At 42.8% G+C, this 21,604-nt stretch overlaps 1 protein-coding gene across 1 annotated transcript in view; it reads right to left on the bottom strand.

Annotated features, from left to right (window-relative positions):
• Map3k5 (mitogen-activated protein kinase kinase kinase 5) overlaps positions 1-21,604 on the bottom strand; it is a 190,096-nt gene that overhangs the window by 125,956 nt on the left and 42,536 nt on the right. Inside the window, exon 2 of the mRNA XM_055599285.1 lies at positions 2,698-2,837. Within this exon, the coding sequence (XP_055455260.1) occupies positions 2,698-2,837 (140 nt within the window). The remainder of the gene's footprint in view (positions 1-2,697; positions 2,838-21,604) is intronic.

The following is a 21,604-nucleotide window of genomic DNA, read 5'->3' as shown; positions in this document are numbered from 1 at the left end:
ATTTTTATTTTTGGCTCCCTGAACTTTTGCTTGTACACTGTAGACTCTGCTTTTGTGCTTTTGTGGGCTTACTTTTTGCATGTGTATGTGTTTCTAGTTTTTTTTTTTTTTTTTTTTGCCTGTTTTCTAAAGAGAGAGAGAAGAAAAGGGTGTGGAGATAGGTGGGTAGGGAGGTAGGGAGGAGCTAGAAGGAGTTGGGGGAGTAGAAATCATGATCAGGATTACTGTATGAAAAAAAATTACCTTCATTAAAAACATAAATAATTATAAAATTTACCACAAATACATGACATGATTAGGTTCTGAATATCCTTTTAAACAATTCACCTCTAGATTTTTAAGAATTTTTAGTTTCTTTTATTTTGTTTTTTAAGGAGCCTACACTTTAAGTTTTCTTTTCCTATGATTTCTTTTTGAGAATTCAATGCCAATATAAATTGCTGCCTCTAACACTGAGGAGCAAATGAAAAGGAAGTAGAGGGAGAGGCTTCATTTATCTTATTTGCCTCTTTCATGATACCCTGTTTTAAATGGGTTGCTTTTGTTCACTGCAGCTCTACTTTCTGGTGGGAGACAGTGGGAACAGCCAGGTCATACTTAGTGTAAACTGCAACATAAAGAAATAAAGTTAAGCAGCAACTGGCCCCCCACAAGCACCCTTTTCTCAGCAGCGCAGGACTTCTGAGGACTTAGGAAATTTTTGAGGCTGCAGCAACTGCTCTCTATCATTACTGCCCTTTGCAACTTTGCAACTGACTACCTTGTTAGCAACTGCCTAACTAAGGAATCTGGCTGTGATGACAAGCGTTCAAACCCCAGAACCCACATTAAAAAATAAAAATAAAAAAGACAGGTGTGTTGATGGGCAATTGTAATCTCGGCATTTAGGAAAAAAAAAAAAATGGGCAGGATAATTTCTGGAGCTTGCCAGACAGCCAGCCTAGGTGACTCGGTAAGCTGCCTCTCAATGAGAGACCCTGTCTTTATTTTATTTTGCTTTTAATTAAAGTTTCCTGAGAGCATCTTCTGTCCTCCACACACATAATTACAACCTAATATTTCTCTGGTATTTGTCAAAGATATAAAAAACACACTGGAAAAAAGACAGCAGCTTCAGCATCCAATGCTGAAAAAACTGGACAGCCACAGGTAGGAAAATGAGACTGGACTCTTATCTATCACACTGCACAAAAACCAATTCCAATAGATCAAAGACCCCAATGCAAAACCCAGAAAGAGTCTGATCCCAAAACAAACAAACAAACAAAAAGACCAAGAATAAACAATCCCACTCTTTTATCAACAGCTAATATAACAAAAGCAGAAAACAAAACAGGTACAAATCAATACACAGTAAGACAAAGATTGAATCTGAAAGAAAATTAAGTAGAGGTTTCTCAAATGATAATTCCAGGTGAAAAAAAAAAACAGATATAGGCCAAGCAGGTGTGATCTTAGGACTGAGCTGGGCCGTGCCTCTCACAGCCAGAACAATGATCACCTGGCAGGCAGTTAAATGTGTTTGCTTGATGAAACTGTGCAAGCCATCCAGAGAAATCAACGTTGTTTATGCCTTAGCAGTTCAGATAAAGGCAAGCTGTTACTGAGATTTTTCCATAGATTTTGACTGGATGCCCTGATAGAATTTCTAAGCCATGTTCTGGATTCTAAGGCTCTGTCTCCCAAGGTTGACTCTAATTTAGCAACTGGAAAGCGGAGATAAAAAAAAAAAAAAAAAAGGCCTCATGAAGCTCACTGCAGGTTTCAAAACTGAAATGAGTGATCTCAAACCCAGCACTTTACAGTAAGCTTTTCAAAGAATGGCACAGTGTGAAATCACCTGCTTGGCAGTGCCCTCCATCAGTTTTTCTGCTGTTTCTGAGACAGGTTTTCACTACGTAGCCCTGGCTGTCCCAGAGATCACTGCATAGATCAATCAGGCTAGCCTGGAGCTCACAGAGAACTGCTGCCTGTGCTGGGAATAAAGCTGTGTGGCACCGCACCTCTCATGGCAGGAGCCTTTCAGTCAACTGTTTTACAGAAAGCAAAGTTCCTGTTGTCTTCTCCCGTCCTAGTTGAAATGATGTGCCCAGTTTTCTGGGACATGCAATGAGTCATTCTACTGAAAGCACTTTCAAGAAGCAAGCATACTCTTAGAGCACAGTGAGGTCCCCAGTGGTCTGCTTAGGCCTGGCATCTCTCCTGAGCTTTTTTCTCAAAGGTCTGGACTGATGATTTCTGTTTTGTCAGTTTTGTTACTGTAGAATGATTGTTTTGTTTTTCACATTTTGAGACAGGATCTCTTTTATGTAGCCCAGGCCAACCTAGAACTCAAAATCCTCCTGTCTCAAGATCGTTTTTTTTTTTTTTTAGGTTATTTTTATTTTAATTAATACTTATTTATTTTAATTATATATTAAGGGCTGAGATTCAGGCATACATCACCATGAGCACTGTTGATGACTTCTTATTGACACATCCTTACTGGCTGACATTTCACCTGGAACTCAGAAGCCCACATAAAGTGTCTCTACGTGTTTGTGATCACATTTTTATATTAAGTTAGACAGACCTCACAAGGTAATCCCACTAACAAAAATAACTTTTGACAGACGTGAGGCTCTTCTGTTTTGGATGACAGAAACGCCTCCCTCACTGCTGGTGTTTAAGCTAAATGCTGAGTGAACGAGGGCATACCTTCAGGGACTGAAGAGAGTCAGAGTTGGTATCACAGTAGAGGATGATGTTGTTGGCCATACTGAAGCTTTCTCTCACCCCAAGATGGTAAAACAAGGATGGCTGCCGGAAGGCATCGCTCATCTCCACCACAGCAATATCTGCAAGCAGAAAATAAAGTCACTAAAAGATGACATCTATATCCTGCCCGCTGTGTTTCAGTAACTCAGTACTCAAAGTAGGGAATGAGGAAAGGAAAGGACTTTCCCTCTTTGTTTACCACTGAACATTGAAGGCAGGTCTACCCAAAGCTGGTTTTAACAAGAAAGAAATCAAACAAATATTGCAAATCACAAAAAGCCTGTAATGGTGAGAAGCAGCAGCCGAGGCTCTGCTAAATTTCAACGTTATAACGAGGTGAGTTTACAGGTTGGAAGAAAACTTTTAACACATCCATAGAATATCGCAGTCACAAACATAAGTTTTAAAAAAATATATAAATTCATTAGTAAGTCTATAACTATCTTTAAAATTAGTTATTAATTATCATATGGTCAGTTCACGGCAATTATTATCAATAAACTAAACTTAAGGTATAAAAAATATGACTAGGAAGAACAATATAATCACAGATGCAAATACTCCAAAATTCAATGACACCTCGCATCAGGTAACAAAAACCCCGTACCAGAAACAAAAATCACATCATAGAAATAAAACTGAGATTACTCTTCAGCTCATTTGGGCATATAAATAAAAATTTATAGGAGAAACTAATGTGATGTACCTAACCTGGGGGATGGAGCGAACAGGGATGAAACTGAATTGGAGATGAGAGGCTAAAAGTAAAAGGAGGCAGAAGGACATGACATGAACGTGTAAAGGCAGTTGGGTGGGGGGGTCCTGGCAAGGGGAAGGGGAATGGGGGAGAAGCAGGGAAGACAGTCAGTACAAACAAACTTCACTTGAAGATTGTCATACTGAAACCTCAGATTTTTATGCTGATAAAAATGTAAAAGATTGGTTATGTATGTCCTCACAGAATAATAAAGTTGTCTATTACACACATATGTTGACAATTTCAAGCATATTATGTAGCCACCAAAAACCATAAGGTAGAAAACTGCTTAGAAATGGAGGGAAAATCAAATTTTAATGCATTAGAAGATAACACAGATATTCTATAGGTATATTCATGTAAATAAAAAAACAGCCAGCAGATAAAAAACTCAACTGGCAACACATGCTGGAGAGGTTGTGGAGAAAGGGGAACCCTCCTCCATTGCTGGTGGGAATGTAAACTTGTACAACCACTATGGAAATCACATGGCTCTTTCTCAGACAATCAGGAATAGTGCTTCCTCAAGATCCAGCTATCCTAGGCATATATCCAAAAGATGCTCAAGTACACAACAAGGACATTTGCTCAACCATGTTTGTAGCAGCTTTATTCATTAAAGCCAGAACCTGGAAACAACCCACATGTCCCTCAGTTGAGGAATTGATATAGAAACTGTGGTACTTTTACACAATGGAATACTACTCAGCAATGAAAAATAAGGAAATCATGAAATTTGCAGGTAAATCATGGGACCTGGAAAGGATCATCCTGAGTGAGCTGTCCCAGAACTAGAAAGACACACATGGTATATACTCATTTATAAATGGATACTAGACCTATAAGATAGGATAAACATACTAAAATCTATACACCTAAAGAAGCTAAACAAAAAGGAGGACACAGGGTAAGATAATCAATCCTCACTTAGAAAGACAAATGGGATGGACATTGGAAGTAGGAGAAAACAAGTAACAGGACAGGAGCCTACCACAGAGGGCCTCTGAAAGACTCTACCTAGCAGATTATCAAAGCAGATGCTGAGACTATAACCAAACCCTGGGCAGAGTGCAGGGAATCATATAAAAGAAGGGGGAGTTAGTATGATCTAGAAAGGTCAGGAGCTCCACAAGGACCAAATATATCAGGGCACAGGGGTCTTTTCTTGGACTGATTCTCCAATCAAGGACCATGTATGGATATAACCTAGAACCCCTGCTCGGATGAGCCCATGGCAGCTCAGTATCCAAGTGGGTACCCTAGTAAGGGGAACAGGGACTGTCTCTGATGTGAACTCAGTGGCTGGCTCTTTGACCTCTCCACCCCCAAGGGAGGAGCAGCCTTACCAGGCCACAGAGGAGGACATTGCAGCCAGTCCTGAAGAGACCTGATAAACTAAGGTCAGATGGAAGGGGAGGAGGACCTCCCTGATCAGTGGACTTAAGAGAGGAGCAGGGAGGAGATGAGGAAGGGAGGGTGGGATTGGGAGGGAATGAGGGAGGGGGGCTACAGCTGGGATACAAAGTAAATAAACTGTAATTAATATAAAAAATAAAAATTTAATAATAAAAGGCAGGCAGCAATGTACATACCACAGTGTAACAGTGAAGATGATTTTGCTTTTCTTCTTATGCTCCCTATCACCTGTTTCTTACGAACACTGATTTGTAGGTTAGAAATTCACCGTGACTGAAGGTAAGACAGGAATAAGGTTCTGTTTCTTTTTTCCTCAGTGCTGGGGATAGAACCCAGGCCTTCAAACAGGCAGACACTGAGATACCTAGTGAGTTGAAATAGTAAGTCAGACCCAACAGAAGTAAAAGACACAGATTTACTGATGAACAATTTGTTTCCAGAAGCAAGGTTCATGCATGGAGAAGACCTAGACCCCTGTTCAGATGTAGCCAATAGGCAGCTCAGTCTTCATATGGGTTTCCTAGTAAGGGGAACAGGGTTGTCTCTGACATGAACTCTGTTGTCTGTTCTTTGGTCACTTCCCCCTGGTAGGGGGTCCCTGCCAGGCCACAGAGGCAGAGGATGCAGACAGTCCTAAGGAGACTTGATAGGCTAGGGTCAGATAGCAGGTGAGAAGTCCCTTTCTGTGGACTAGGAGAGGGAGATGGGGGAAAGAGGAAGGGGCTACAATCTGGATATAAACTGAATAAGTTATACAAAATAAATTTATAAAAGAAGAAAGATTTGCTTCCAAATGTCCCTCCTTCAAGCTAACACTGAATGCAAGAACCATAAATCATACCTTTGGGGGGGGGGGTTTCTAACATTTACAAATCAAAAATCAACTCGAGAAGCAAATAGATCATCGAATTCCACTCATGCAGCCATCTTCCTCATGCCAGGACAAGGCTTCTGTCTCCCCTAGGTACTAGCACTCAACAGTCAGTCATACAACTGTAAAACAGAGAGAGAGCCCGCAACAGGGATAAAAGGAGCCAGACAGAAAAGGGAACGATGAGAAGTAAGAGACTTGGGGGCAGGGAGAAGCAAGGTGAGTTACAGCAACAGAAGGGGAAGAAAGCTTCCAGAGAGACTCTGGGATTTGATGCTAAAATGAGATGGAAACACAGTGGATGACCTGAGGAACTAGATATTATTGATAAATGATGTAAGTAAATGGGGTCTATTCATTAGATCCCAACACTGAAGGAGGAAGAGATCGAGCCGGGATGATATCCAGGACATAACAAAGTACTCACTGGTCAAGTTTAAAAGTGATATAATATAGCAACCAGTGATATAATATAGCAACTCCGAAGTAGTTTCACCTTTTCCTGTTTTAAATCCAGATGGGCAACTTTGAGTTCTGTGCCATATGGAATACTCCCCTCCCTCTAGCTTCTCCTCTCAGGTTGTCCTTCTGCAGTTAATGCTCCCAGACACTGCCATGCCCTGGTGACCGCCGTCTGGTTACTGTCCCTACAGTGCTGCCTTTTCCAGAACAAAATGAATCATACAGTTCAGACCATTTTGGGTTTGGCTCCCGTCACCTAGCAAGAGGCATCTGAGATTCATCCCTCCATGTCTGTTCACTGGTTACAGGACATCTGGATGGTCTCCAGTGGGAAAACAAACAAAGGTGCTATTCTTGTAATACAAGACTTTCTACAGATATGTTTCTATTTGCCTTGGACAAACACCCAGAAATTTGGGCCATATGGTAAATATATGTGCTAACTTAGTAGGAAAAATGGCAAACCTTGTAGCTTGTCTTTGCTACTTTGTAGGTTCTTCTTTTTCCCACACTTTACCCCCTCCCACATACACAATTCACTCCCTGTCACTAGATAGGAGAGAAAGGATAGAGGGAAGGGAGGGACAGAGACAGAGAGATCCCTGAATTTCTCTCTCCTCTGCTTTTGGTAGCTGGTCTTTTAGTTCTGTTTCCCACCCTTTATCCCCATGGTTTCAGCCCATATCACTGGATAGGAAAAAAAGAGGGAGGGAGGGAGGAAAGGAGGGAGGGAGGGAGATCCTTGAATCTAATTTCTTTCTGCCTGTTTCTTCTTTGATTAGAACTACTAACAAACAGCAACCAACTCCCCCTCCCTCCCTTAATGACCAACAACCACCAATCCCACCTCCTGGGGCCCTAGCATTTAGATACCCTCTGAAAAGTTCCCAGAATTCAAAGTGTCACACAATTACAAAAAGTATCTGCAAGCTGGCAAAACCACACTTCTGCTAGAGCGCCCAGGCAAATCATAGTCAGCAGCAGCCGCACATCCCACACCTGGGATTAAAATGAAAACATTATTTCTGTGTTTGTTGTTTTGTTTAAAAAGAAATCCAGAATTCTCACTACAAAAGTAGCTGTACTTGGGAGGCAAATACATCACAAATGGCAAGCAAACTGCCCCAGTCTTCAATAATCCGACCCCCGACTACTTGAAGACTGACCCAGGGACTCCGAATGCCTTATGTAAACATTAGAGCCTAACTCGGAATGATTCCTGGTGCCTCACTCCAAATGTCCAGTCTCAAGAAAGACAAACAGTGTTACAGAATTTACTACCTAACCGGACAGTAAGCCCCACACCTGTTATCCTTAAACACTGGCCTCACACATGTCCCATGAAGTAAGACCAAGTGTGGTGGTCTGAATGAGAATGACCCCCGTAGGCTCATATGTTTGAATGCTTGCAAGTCCACAGTTAGTAGCACTATCTGGGAAGAATTAGGAGGTGTGGCCTGATTGGAGGAGCTGAATCACTGGAGGCAGGCTTTTAAAAGCCCAAGCCTGGCCCATTCTCTCTCTCTGACTTCTTGTGGATCAGTATGTAAGCTCTCAGCTACTGCTCCAGTCCCGCCTGCTGCCATGCTCTCCACCATGACAGCCACAGACTAACCCTCTGAAACTGTAAGCAAGTCCTTCCCCCTCAACAAATGCTTCCTTTTACAAGTGGCCTTGACCACTGTCTTAGTTACTGTTCTACTGCTGTGATGAGACACCATTACCAAGGCAACTCTTAAAAGAAGAGCATTTAACAGGGAACTTATTTAAAGTTTCAGAAGTTTAGTCCATCATCATCAAGGCAGGGAACATGGAGGCACAGAGGCAGGTGTTGGAACAGTAGCTAAGAGCTTTACATCCTGATTGAGAAAGAAAGACAGAGAGAGAGAGAGAGAGAGAGAGACAGAGACAGAGATAGAGAGAAACACTGAGAGACAGAGACAGAGAGACAGGAGACAGAGAGACAGAGGCAAAGACAGAGAGATAGGACTGGGCCTAGACCTGGAATGGGCTTTTAAAACCTCAAAGCCCACTCCCAGTATTTCTCCAAGGATACATTTAGTTCTTCTAATCCTTTCAAACAATTCTACTCCCTAGCAACGAAGCATTCAAATATGTGAGCATAAGAGGCTGTTCTTGTTCAAACCACCCAGCCATGGCAACAGAACAGTAAGTTTTCCTAACTGCTAAATCTCCTCTATTCCCTTAAGGAGGGAGAGTCTCTTTGAGGTTTCACCTACTATCGTTTCTGTGTCTCCTATTCTGTATCTTAGAATCTCTGGCGTGTGCTCAACTGTCTGAGTGCAGGCCTGCTTGTGCCATGCACCTTCTACCGTGCTTAAGAGAGGGTCTCTTTCTTGGCAGTTCCCACACCTGGCAGGTCGGTCTGTGAGCTTTCCAGGGATTCTCCTGGCTCTACTCCCATCTCACTGTGGGGATGCTGGGCTCACAGGGCACAGCTCCCTAGCATGACTGCATCACCCAGGTTCTGGGGACTCATACCTCTGGTTCTTACTCCTGAGAGACAGAGCTCAGAGGACTCACCTGCTGAGTGCTCTCACCAGCTCCATACAGTCTTTACTAAAATCTTTCTACCAATTCTGCTCCCCGAGCCTCTCATTCCCAGCACATTTTCTCTGCCTGATGGAGACGGCTCTCTTCACCTCCCTTGACCTCTCTTCACTCTGGTGCTTGTAGCTGTCAGCTGAGCAGCAGCAACTGAAAATCTCAGGCTAGGACAGCTCTTGAGTGAGATCCAAAAGCCTTGGAGCTGTGACAGTGGACTGCTGTCACCCATCACGTTAGGAGATAACAAGTTCTCACTCCCTTAAAGAGAGCCTTTCTTCCCTGAAGGACCCCCGCCACGGCTACTCTTCAATAGGGGCTTTAGGGAACTAGCGAAAGGAAGGCTACCCAATACAGCCCACAGGTTAAGGGAACATTTTTTCCTGGGAGCCTCCTCACTCTCTGCATGGCACTGTGGCAGACACAGCTCATCTAGGCGGATCTGCAGTACCACCATGGGGACTCCCTCCTGCCCGCCCCTCACTCCGTTTGATACCTGCTATGCTCTTCGCAGCTGCAGGATGTAGAACCTGTGGCTCATGGCCTTTGCTAACTGCGGTTTTCCTTTCCTCACCAGGCTTCCTGATCCAGGGGACCAATGAGCACCTGGGCTTTCTCCAGGTCAGCAAATCCTTTTCCCCTCACGACCCACTCGAAGCCAGTTTCAGTCTGTACCCTTCATGGTTCATGCAACATGACCAACCAACCAGACAGGCTGAACTCTGGACTGAAATGAGATTTCACCTTCACAGGTTGGAAGGCCCCTCTTCCTCTGGGTAATCCCAGACAGCAGGCACACCACAGTGTGCTGAGAATGGGTTTCGCTCCTGTTGCCTGCGGCAGACACTGTCAGGGTGAACACTGTTGCTTGCACGCGAAGGCACTTGCGCTGTGCCCTGGCCATGGGAGACCTGGTTGATATGGAGACTGGGGCCAGTCCTCAGCAGCTGTTATATTTGCTTCCCCGTATCAGTTTTACAATTCATTCGGTAGTGAACAACGTAACATTTTAAGTGTCTTTATTTATTGTGTATACAGTGTTCTGCCTGCACGTGCACCTGCACGCTAGAAAAGGGCACCAGATCTCATTATAGATGGTAGTGAGCCACCATGTGGATGCCAGGAATTGAACCCAGGACTCCTGGAAGAGGAGGCAGTGCTCCTAACCGCTGAGCCATGTCTCCAGCCCCTAGTCCTAATTCTTTTTAACAACTATAAATTAACAGCTATAAAAACATTGAGATTTGCTTTTATTAAATGTAAAGATCATTTTGGGTGAAATCATCATCTTAATATAGTAAGTCTCTGAATCTGTGATGCAGAACATCTCTTTAGGTTTTCTTTGATTATTTAATTAGTATTTTATACTTTTAAATACATCAATCCTACACATAGCTTGTGAAATTAACATGTTTCAAATTTTGGGTGCTGTTGTAAATGACAAACTTTTGAAGTTTCTAATGCCCACTGTTCGTTGTTCGCTTGCAGCTCTATAAAATGAAGTTGAATTACGCACGCTGACTTTTTGTTGGTATCTGATTTGAGTTTTCGACACAGTTGTATTACCTGTAATTAACAATGTTTTTGCTTCTTCCTGTCTAAAAATCTATGCTTTTGACATCTTTGGTTTGCTTTTTCCTTAGCTAGGGCTTCCAGCAATGTAGCACCTTCTAATAAGCTAGATATCATCATCTAACTTGAACAAGATCTTCATGACAACCTTCTGACTCGGATGGGTAACTTCTCACAGGCAGGATAAAAACAGGTGAAAAGGGTCCTCCCCGAGAAGTGACCTGAGGGCATGCCAAGACTCTCAAGGATGATGTCACAGTGAACTGACATGATGTTCTGCACCTCTGGACACATGCTGACGGGAGGGGCAGCTCACACTGGGCATCTCTCCCATGCTCCCGGCTCACCACCTATCAAGCACCAGATGCTTTCAAATATGAACTCAATTCACCTTCAGAACGGCCCTTGGTGATAATGAATCAGAAGCTGTATCTGCAAAGACTGACTAAAAGGCAGAAGCGCCAGGATTCTCATCTATGAATCTGGCTCCAGGGTCCACCCTCTTAGGCCTGCGCCTGCAGGAGATGGAAGTCCGTGAGCTTAGAACACAAATGAGATGATGGAAGGAGACTTGAGGACCAAAGCCTACTCCTCCTGTCAGGTGATCCACAAGCAAATGCCATCTCCGCCCCTCCCTCTCCTTCCTTCCCTCCTCACCCCACAGATAGATTCTCACTATATAGCCCTGGCTGGCCGGGAACTCAGAGGGACCAGTGTGCCTCTGCTTCCTGAGTGCTGGGATTGCAGGCATGGGCCACAGGGCCTGCGCAAGTATTTTTAATCACTGCCCAGGTGAGTTCTACATTAATAAAGCAAGTAAAACTGTCATGTTAAATAACCCAAGAAAAAGCCATTCATTTTGGGTTTAGACAAAAAACATAAAAATCTCTAAGACTTTTATTCAAGGCATACTTTGTTTCCTTGTCCCATCTTGGTTAATGTTAAATGGAGCATAAAATTAGGTTTAGTGGTAGGTTATTCAAACATAATGAAGTTCCGGGCAATAGCAAATCTGTTGAGGCCAACTGTACTTTCATCATCAAATAACATGATTCAGAGTATGTGGGGTTTGCTTTTCTCTTCTTTAATTGAATTTTCCTTTCATGACACAGTATCTGTTAGTTAAACATCCCATGAATCACTGCTGTTTCTAAAAGCCAGAGCTGAAAAAGAAATTTAACCTCCCCTTACTTTTTATCTATTCAATGCATATGTATGTACACATATGACATACATCAGATCACTCATGGCAGAGCAAGAGGCCAAGTATCAATGCAGCTAGTACTCCACAGTCTATACATAGGGTGTTGCCCCCAAATGCCACAATCAGAAAGAGATTCCCAAGGTATCACACAGAACCACCCTGTCCAATCACAACTGGCTAATTTCCAAGGCAACTTATTAACACCAATTTAATTTGACAAACATCCTGAATGCCTACTACACACACAGCTCTGTTATCCGAGATGTGTAATCAAAGTTAAAAGAGGAAAATGGTTTTGCCTCCTTTGGGAGGGGTTAGAGACACACACTGGAAAGTGCTGATAACAAGTGGAAGGTAGCTGGCACTGTGGAAAAATCAACAGGCCACCAGAGGTTAGAGCATTCAGTGCCCTGAGGAAACGTTAAGCACACCCACGTGAACTGGACACTGTGTGCATGGGGAACTGGACAATGATGTGGCACAAAGAGTGGACAAAACCTAGCACTCCCAAAGGATGAAGCCAGAACAGTTCCCTGATGAGCATGCCATCCCCCAAGTACGTGTGCCTTCAAGGTTCAACCAACCACATAGGCTGAAGTCTGGGGTGAAATGAGGTTTCACCTCCACAGGCTGGAAGGCCAATGAGAGACCTGTCTTTGATTCTTGGAAGAAATATCACCTGCATTCCATTGGTTTTCCCCATTTTATGAATAATTTGATGTGAGTTAAAACTAAACCATTTCATGAAAATTTCTAAACTGTTACCCATGACCTGCAAGCAGTGCTCTACAAGGGTTCTAAGACTTGCTAACTCCCCTTTCAAAAGTGACGAGCACATGATACTGGGAAACTACACAACTCCCGCTGCACATTGAGAATGTTGCAATTCCTGCTTGGAATTCTCAAGAAGGGTAAAAGAAGGATCCACTGCTGTTCTTTTAAAGTGTCAATCCCTCCTGCAAACCACTACCCACGCAGGTTCCACAGCATTGCTTCAGTCTTAGTCATTCCTTGCTTGACGTTATCATGTATAACGATGTACATTTCTATCAACGTTATATGTTGGCCCACATTTGCATCATCTCCAACATGCATAATGAGTCACACAAGAAAAATTTCCCTCCCTACTCTCCTCCCTCCCTTCACCCCCCGTCTCTCTGTCTCTCTCTCTCTGTTTATTCTGGGTTCTGAAACTAGAACCTCAAGCACGCCAGTCAGACACCACCACTGGAGAACATCTCCATCACTGAATCACTCCTTTTAAGGATTTATTATTTTTATTTTACGTGCATGGGTGTTTTGCCTGGATTTATACACATACTGTGTGTGTGCGTGTGCACACACTCCTGGTGCCAGTGGAGGGCAGAGATCGTGCTGAATCCCCTGGAGAAGGCGTTAAAGATGGTTGTACACTGCCATGTGGGTGCTGGGAACTGAACCTGGATCCTCTGCAAGAACAAGAGTTCTTACCAGGCAAGCCATCTCTGCAGTCACCCACACTCAATAATCGTTCTTATATTGCTAAAGAAGCACAAGCGTCATCTCCCCAACCTCGTCCTAAATTACCTAGTTACTAACATTTTATCATTAGACTAAGATAGCCTGTTGCTGCTGTTGGTTTTTACCTGAGACGTGAGGCCCGGTATGGTGGGGGGTTGTCCCCTCCACAGGTAGCTTAGCTATTAACAGCCAGCCTGGCAAGCATGACGTCCTGAGTCGTATTCCCAGAATTCACACAAAAAGCCAGGCAGGATAGTACGCCTGTAATCCCAGAACTGGGGAGGCAGAGATAAGAGGATCCCTGGGCTCAATGGGCAGACAGGCTGTCGGAATCAGTAAGCTCCAGGTTCAGTGAACGGCCATCTCAAAAATCATGGTGAACATCCATTGAGGGAGAGGCCTGCTGTTAATCTCTGACCTCCACAAACACAGACAAACATACACACACACACAAACACACATACATGTATACAATAAAAATGGTACTAATGATAATAATAATAACTTCACACAACTATTAGGACTTTATGGGTGCTAAAGACAGTAAAGATTCTATGATTGCTCATCATCTGTAACCACTACTAGAAATGCTCATAGGAGGCCCTTTGAACAATTTAACATAAAAGTATTTATGAAGACAATATTAGTAAGTCGATATCTTATGGTTAAGACTTATGAGTCTTTCTCATAAAAATGATCTTGAAGTCAAATTTCCAGAAACATAAATAGAAAGCCAAGATAAATAGTTTTGCCTTGATTCTATAGTCTATCTGTGCACATGAGTTTTAATGAGGAGTGTGTAGGATCAAAGCTATGCTTTGAGAACATAAACCTACACTCTATCACTTTGAATGACAGTCTTAAAAAAAAAAAAAAGGCAAGGAACCATTTACAAATCATCCAAAAGAGAATGTGGCCCTATGATAAGGTAGGGAAAATATAGGGAGCAGGACGACTTCAGGGTTTGTGTGAATACAGGCAAAGAAAAATGAAAGATTATGATCTGAACCCAAATAGTTAAGGATGGTATTTTGACATGAACCCAGAAAAGGACACAGAGCAGATGTTTTGGTTTTTTGTTTGTTTGTTTGTTTCAGAAACTGAGTTTAGATTGACACACACTAAATGGCCTATGTGTGTGTGTATGTGTATTGTTAGACTTTATATACATACTGACAGTTACCCTTGAATCTCAGCGGAAAGATCTGAATCAGAGGAGGAGTTTATGACTCTGCAACAGTCCGTAACGGAAGCAATGGTGTAGAAGAGAATGCCAAGTCGGCACTGTGAAGGCTTCTGAACTTGTGGAGGCTTCTAGCACTCAGGAATCCCCTCCTCGCTGTGTGCCCCATGGAAGCACAGACACACATTAACCAGAAAGCATGCAATGGACACTCACAGCAGCCCTGTGTGTAAGCCACCAACAACAGTAAAAAGGGTGCAATGTAAAGAGAGGGGATGATGTCCAGCAGCGATAGTGTTAGAGTGACAATGACTCCATGGGAGGGGAGAAGAGGCCAAGGAAGACTTTCTGGTGGGCATGCTGGTGAGGTTTTGCTTCTTCATCTAGCTGCTGGCTCCTTGGGCATGCTCAGTAGAGAAAACCAACTCATCTCTAGTTAATCATTTTACCGAGAAAGTTAAAACACTATCTTAGTCCTTGACCACTGTAACAACATAACAAAAACTTTATGCCAGGAGACCACAGAAACTTACTCTGTATTGTGAAGCTAAAGGCCTAATATCTAATCAGGGCTATGTTGTGTGTGTGCATGCAGTGTTGAACCGCCCCTTGCACCTCCTGTCAAGATATTTTGGGTGAGGTAACCCAAGATGATCTTATCCCATAATCCGTAACACGCGCAGATCTGCAAAGACCTTTTCACCAAGTAAGTCAGTAGGAGAGGTTCTAGAACTTTGCTGTATATAATGGGTTGGGTGAAGAACCTCACAGTTATTAGTCATTACCTCTGGCTAAGATTTTCTTTCTCAATGTTGTGATAATAACAGCAGACTGAGGGATGACAGGAGGAATGAGATGGGTGTAGTGGCCTGCAATCCTATAGTACTCAGGACAGGATAGACCATAGCCATGAGTTCAAATGTGTGTGTGTGGGGGGGGGGGTGAGTCAAAAGCCCAAGACCCCTTATAAGACGGGGAACATGCTAAATGTTAGAGGTAGGAGCAAGATAATGAGGCTTCCTTGGTGGTACAAATGTCTGTACCAACACTGCAAACTGCTGTTTTTCTCCTGGGAATTCTTACATTTCCTAAAGGTATTCTGGCCTTGAATCACCATAAATTCAGGTCTCTATAAACTCATTTCATGTAGTATATTACAGCCCTAAGTAACCAGTCTTAAGAGACTGGAAAGGCCAAACAGTCTATTTTAAGAGTTCATTGTGTTTTCGGTTGTAGCTGAAGTGTGTGTTATTGACATCATCAAAACCCTATCTTCAATTATGCTTCAGCGAGGCCTCAAGCACACAGAGAACTCTGTAACTCTAAGAATCTTACACAAGTCCTTCCACCCAAACAAGTACTGGCCTCAGTGAACTGGCAGCGCCCTTGGCTGCATGAACCTCCCAAACCATGTGCAAAGCTCTGACTTTTCTGTGGATCTCAAGCAGAGCATTAGCCTCCATCCTTCGAGACATTAACACCGTCTCCACAGACACAGCTGAGAGCAGCCAGGAAGACCCTTCACGTCACCCCACCAACAACGTCACGGTCTTCTCCAGCAGAAGCAGCCATGGCAATTCCATCAGGTTTGACTATTCTGAGAGAAAAATTTTCCAGTCTTCAGTAAGGGAAAATATTCTCACTGTCATTTATGTGTGTTATGTTTATACGACACAGTGATCCAGTCATCACCAGTTCAGACTCTAAAAAAATATATGGAAAAAATTATCTGGTTTTATTTTTTTTAATTATGCGGAAGAGGAGAAAGAAACCAGAAATTAAAAGACTGACTACAATGTACATGTTATTTGGATTCTACTAAAACAAACTACAAACTCATCAGCTTTGTGAAAATTAAAATTTTGAAATGGACAGAATATCTTACAACATTAAGAATTGTTTTAATGGTCAACAGCCTTGGCTGTTCTTCCAGAGGACCCAGTTTAATCCCTAGCACTTATAGGGCAGCTCAAAAGTATCTGTAACTGCAGCCAAACACCCTCTTCTGACCTCCAAAGACACTGCATACATATAGTTCACAGACACACAAACAGGTACAACACCCATTACACATAAAATAAAATGGCAAAAAAATAAAAGAATTACTCTTAGTGTCACAAGGTACTGTGGCAGCAAGCCTTATCTTTTAGAAAACAAATATGTAACATGGTAATTAAATTATATTCGTGATAAAAATGAAACGTAGTATCTAGCTCCACACAATATATGTATTCTTCGTCCAAAAGATTATACTTTCTAGGGCTGAGGGTATAGCTCAGTAGTAAGAGTACTTGTCTAGCACATATGACATTTGTGTTAAATAAATGAAACCAAGACGCACATTACCTATCTGGAAGAAAATGCTGCTCACCCCGGTGAGCAGGCCAGCTTGGAGGATTCCCCTTGAAGTTATCTCAGAGGTGCGAATGACGGATAGGAGCTCCAGACTGCTCCAGGATTGCTAAGGTGTCAGCAACAGAAGGTTCTCCCTGGGCTTCACTGAGGTGCCAAGAAGTACCTGGTGTTTGCCTCCTGTTCCACTTCTTTTCCACACCTTGTCAACAAATGGCTGACAACCAGTCAGATTTACAAATCTTCTCCTAAGAGCTCTGTAATTCTGACACAACAGATGTGTAAATATGATTCTGCCAGTAAGATTTCATTCCCAGTGTATGTGTTGACATGCCATTTGAGTTCAACAATTCTTTGGGGGAGGGTGTTGAACTTCTTCCTTGAGTATGACAAATTAGGCAAAAGACTAAGACTCTTCACTGCCAAATAATCTTTATTTTGCTGACAGACTGGCCTCCCCTAACTGTACCAAATCAGCTTTTTTACTCCCAGGATCAACTAAAGTTAAATTGTCTCAAGGAACTCATTTTCTAGGAAAGTTAATATTATTATTATTATTATTATTATTATTATTATTATTATTATTTATTTATTTATTTAAATTTGAAAGATGAGCACAATCAGAGAACCGTCTCTTAAAAAGGAAGTTGTCCATCTGAAAGACCAGCCACACAGGTGACAATAAAAGAAGAAAAGACCCTGGGACACTCTCCAGGGAGGTCCAAGGGCATAAGCCTATGCAACAGACACCAGTAAGGCAGGAAGAAAATACCAAGGCAGCTCCTGCCATGTGTAGCACACTAATTCTGTCCTCCCAGGGAGCCTTTCAAGGCCTTCCTGTCAAACTATGGAGGTGGCTCTGTGGCAATCCCAACCATCCCAGTCTGGAAATACTCCATTCTGCTCTCACATTTTCAGGAAAGATAGTACTGAGGGGGTCAAAGGAATTGGTAGCAGCTGTTCTATGAGTCTCTAGTATTCACGTGAGATGACACAGCTGGACACATGAGCAAAAGGGCAAACATAATTAGTTAGAGGGCACAGAACACGAGGAGGCTTTCTGAAGGGGCCTGAGGAAGGCATGGCAGACAGGATACATGGTTAAGTTGGCACACGGACACGGGGAAGGAAGCTCAGGTCCCAGTGTTCTGTGAACACGTGATCCAGGAGTCTCCTCCTTTCCTCCACCATCTGAGAAAGTGCACACATGAGAAAGGGTGGCCACCCGCCCCAGTTGCTCTAACTACTGGAAGTTCACAGGAGTGAAGCTGTGCAATCACTGAGGGGGATTCATTCCCAGTACAACCTCTTTCTCAGGAGGAAAGAAACTGGTTTTTACTTGTGCTGTAATCTGCTTGAACTTACTACTAGATGTGTTCTTGAGACCCATCACCCAGATGTTCCTGCAAAAGTCCCTCCCCTTGCCTCCGACAGTAGTGTCTTCTTGTCTATACTAGGGGAGGAGCAGGAGTAAATAATTACCTGCTAAACCAAAACACCCTGGGGAAATAGCATCAAGTAGTAAGAGGACAACTTTCAAATCAGGCTCTTAAGACAAGAGAAATAAACAAAACCACCACCTCCTACAACACCCCAAGGGATTCTCCCAGATGTACCCCAAACCTAGTCCAGACAACATCACCACACCAAGAGAAAGTAGTCAGAGGCCTTGAGGGACAAACTGTAAATTTTCCAAAGGTATAACAAAATCTATTCATTTGAGAGAGAGTTACCTATCTCCTGAATTCTCAGCGTTTGTTTCTCTCTACCTAATTAAGCCCTGGAAACAAAGCATCTAGCTAACAAAAACCATCAGTGAGCATCACTGAGGTGCCAGGTAAGCCTGCACTGGGAGCAGTCTGCTCGAAGACTGAGTAACTGGCTGCCGCATCAGCTCTAACACAAGGGGACCAATAATCACCCGCTCAGCCCATGCTGGGTGGTGCTGGAGATTCAAAATAAACCAAATAAGTGTACACACACACACACACACACACACACACACACACACACACACAAGCCCCAGAAAGCTGGTAAGACTGGCAAGAGAACAGATAATGGAAAAAAACAGACGCAAACTGTGGTAAGTGTGATGAGGAGACATTTTGAACTGTAAAACACAGATCAGGTTGGTTGGTGACAGCCCCCCTGACAACGTGATCAAATCCTAAGCAGTTGCAGAAACAAAGCCATGGATGGGTGCCCCATCGATGGGCAGAACCGACCTGCTGCTCCTAATGGTCAAGGTGTACCTCCTTCCTGCAGGGAGGGGTGTAGCTGGCTGTCCACGCCCACACTTGCGCCATGCAACATGCAGTACCAGGACGCTGCCCTCAGATCGGCAAGTCTGTACTTCCATCATGTGACGTCCCTGGCCCAGGACGAGACTGTCAACCACGAGTGACTGTTAGTCATTGCTACATGGAAAGCCATGGGCTGGGAAGGCACCCTCATACCTTACTGCCACCACAGGTCACAGAAGGGTTTCTGTTCTTTTCCTGATTATGGAACCTATGCAATCAGCAATTTCGGTTTCATTCTTCTCACAAGAACTTGGGGTGTTTTGACAAAATCTGTAAACAGCATTTTCCGGAGACTGACTCAGGGACAGTGCCAGAACTGCAGGCACTTTTAAGGTTTGGAGAGCAACTAGTTACCAGATCCCAGAAAACACAAGGACGGCCAGCTGAATACCTACCTCGTCTCCTTCGTGTAATACCCGATGTCTATGATCCCTGTGTGCTGGCCTAGCCCACTGCCATGTCTAGTCAAGCCTCTTCGCCCTGCTGTATCTCTCCTGAGCCCTGAGCAATGGTGGCAGAGGCTGCATTCTAAATGCTCCTCCAAGGGACAGTGCCAGCAGACGTCCACAGAGGCCTAAAACTTCAGTGAGAATGAGCCACACCCCGTCACCCAGTGCACTTGTCTTGGGCCAAAGAACTTAGCCAAGACCGGTCTTATTTCTTTCAGTAAAGCTGCTTTTTCCAAACCTCCCTAAGGAAGTGGTATAGGATGGCCTCCGCCAGGTTTTATGTGTCAGCTCTTCTGTCCCTGGGAGTAAAGCACATTTCATTTGGCACAGATTTCCACCGTGGCTTCCGTCAGCGTGCTGAAGTGGAGGGAGGAATGTGAAAAGGCCTACCTGCCCCTTTCTCCCTTAATACTCCTTTCCCTTTTTTGGTTTCCTTTCTGGGCTCTCCTCCAAGAGCTTATCTCTGTCCTCAAAGGTTTCTGTTGTTTATTTGTCAACACTGACTGGAAGCACCCATGCCAAAGTTAAGGTTTTTGTTTGTTTGTTTGTTTTCCGACATCCACAACGTGATTTTATAAGTCCGACCACGTGCTCCCTGAGCCTGAACTGAAAGTTCAAAATATTCTTTGAGATCCAGTTTAATCCAGATGGCCGGTTCCAGACTGTACCTTCCCCAGTTCCTTCTGCCCATTGTGATTAATTTCACAGGAACATAGGCAGAGGGAGAAAAAGATGGAGAAGGAAACAAAAAGAACCTGAAATTCCACCATCCACAATCCCATTACTAACAAAATCGTGTGTTTACAGGGGTTCCTAAATCCAGCTGCTCACTTCAGAAGAAGTTTACACGAACTGCTTTCTTAAACTTAAACTGCTCTGTGTCATTCCTTTAGGCACATCATCACAGACAACAGACTATGAAAATGACCCTGAGGACTAAATAACAAAGTAATTTTTCGCCATTCAGTTGGATCATTTTAACTGTGCAAGAGCTACATTCTTTTTTTTTTTTAATCGTTTTTAATAAGAGATAATTTTAAGTGGTGGGTGTCTTCTTCACTCCTAGAACCACTGCTTTGTCTTGATGTTGGGTTCCCAGTAACCCTTACCACATTTCAGTACAGTATTGCACACGTGGTCCTGTCAGCAGCTTGGCTTGGCTTGGTTCGGTATAGTCTGTCAGGATGGCAGCAGCCATGTGACCATTAAAAACATGCACAAGGAAGTAAAGTTACAGCCAGGTAAATGATAAAACTTTAATGGTTTTACGGTTAACAGCTCTTAAAAATATAGTATATCCAAAGATGTGTAGTCTTTGACTTAGCTTCTCATCACTTGGGAGGCTGAGACAGGAGGATTGAAGTAAGTTGAAGGGGCCAGCCTCCACAATACGGTGAGATCTGTATTGAAGATATATTAAACATATAATATATATTATCTATGAATATGATATACTGAAGTAAAAATATATAATGTATTACATGTTAAATATATATCTTCCCATTGTCACAGAATATATGTGCTAAAATGGCTTAATTATCAGGCAGAAATGCCAGACATTTTATTGCATTTCATTCATGCATTATCATACATATACCCATATAGTATGGGAGGAAAATTCCTATTGCTCTACAAATAATGCATCAATAGTAATTCTTTCCAATTCTATCCTACAGATGGGGAGGCCAAGAGAAGATGTTCACAATTGTTACTGAGTCAAAGGATAAAAGTCTGTATTCAAACAGCTATAGAAAACGCGTAGGGCTAACAGTCATATGTAATGGTGAGATACTAGCATTCTAATTGAGGTTAGAAAAAAGCAAGACTATCTCCTCCCACTATTCCTTTATAGCACCATACTAAAATCCTAATGAATACAACAAGGAAATGAAGATAATTCTCAACTTACAGCAGAGTTATATCTAAAAAAAAATCTGTGAGTTGAAAATACTATAATTAAAATACATATTCAAAGAGCCTAACCTACAAAACATCATGGCCTCATGACCTACCTTAAATAGATCTGTGTTTTTAAAAATTAATATAATATTTGTATTAATTCTTGGAGACTTTCATACAAATTATTTTAGTCATGTTCACTTGCCATGTACCCTAAATCTATCTTTTACCTCTTCTCCCCTTCCCAACATTGTATCATTTTTTTTAATAACCCAAGTCCAAGTTCAATTTGTGCTGCCTTTATACTCACAGCT

The sequence above is a fragment of the Psammomys obesus genome, unplaced genomic scaffold (assembly GCF_907164565.1).
Source record: "Psammomys obesus unplaced genomic scaffold, mPsaObe1.curated_primary_1811, whole genome shotgun sequence".
In the NCBI taxonomy this organism is placed as follows: domain Eukaryota; kingdom Metazoa; phylum Chordata; class Mammalia; order Rodentia; family Muridae; genus Psammomys; species Psammomys obesus.
This window is presented reverse-complemented; position numbering and strand designations above follow the sequence as displayed.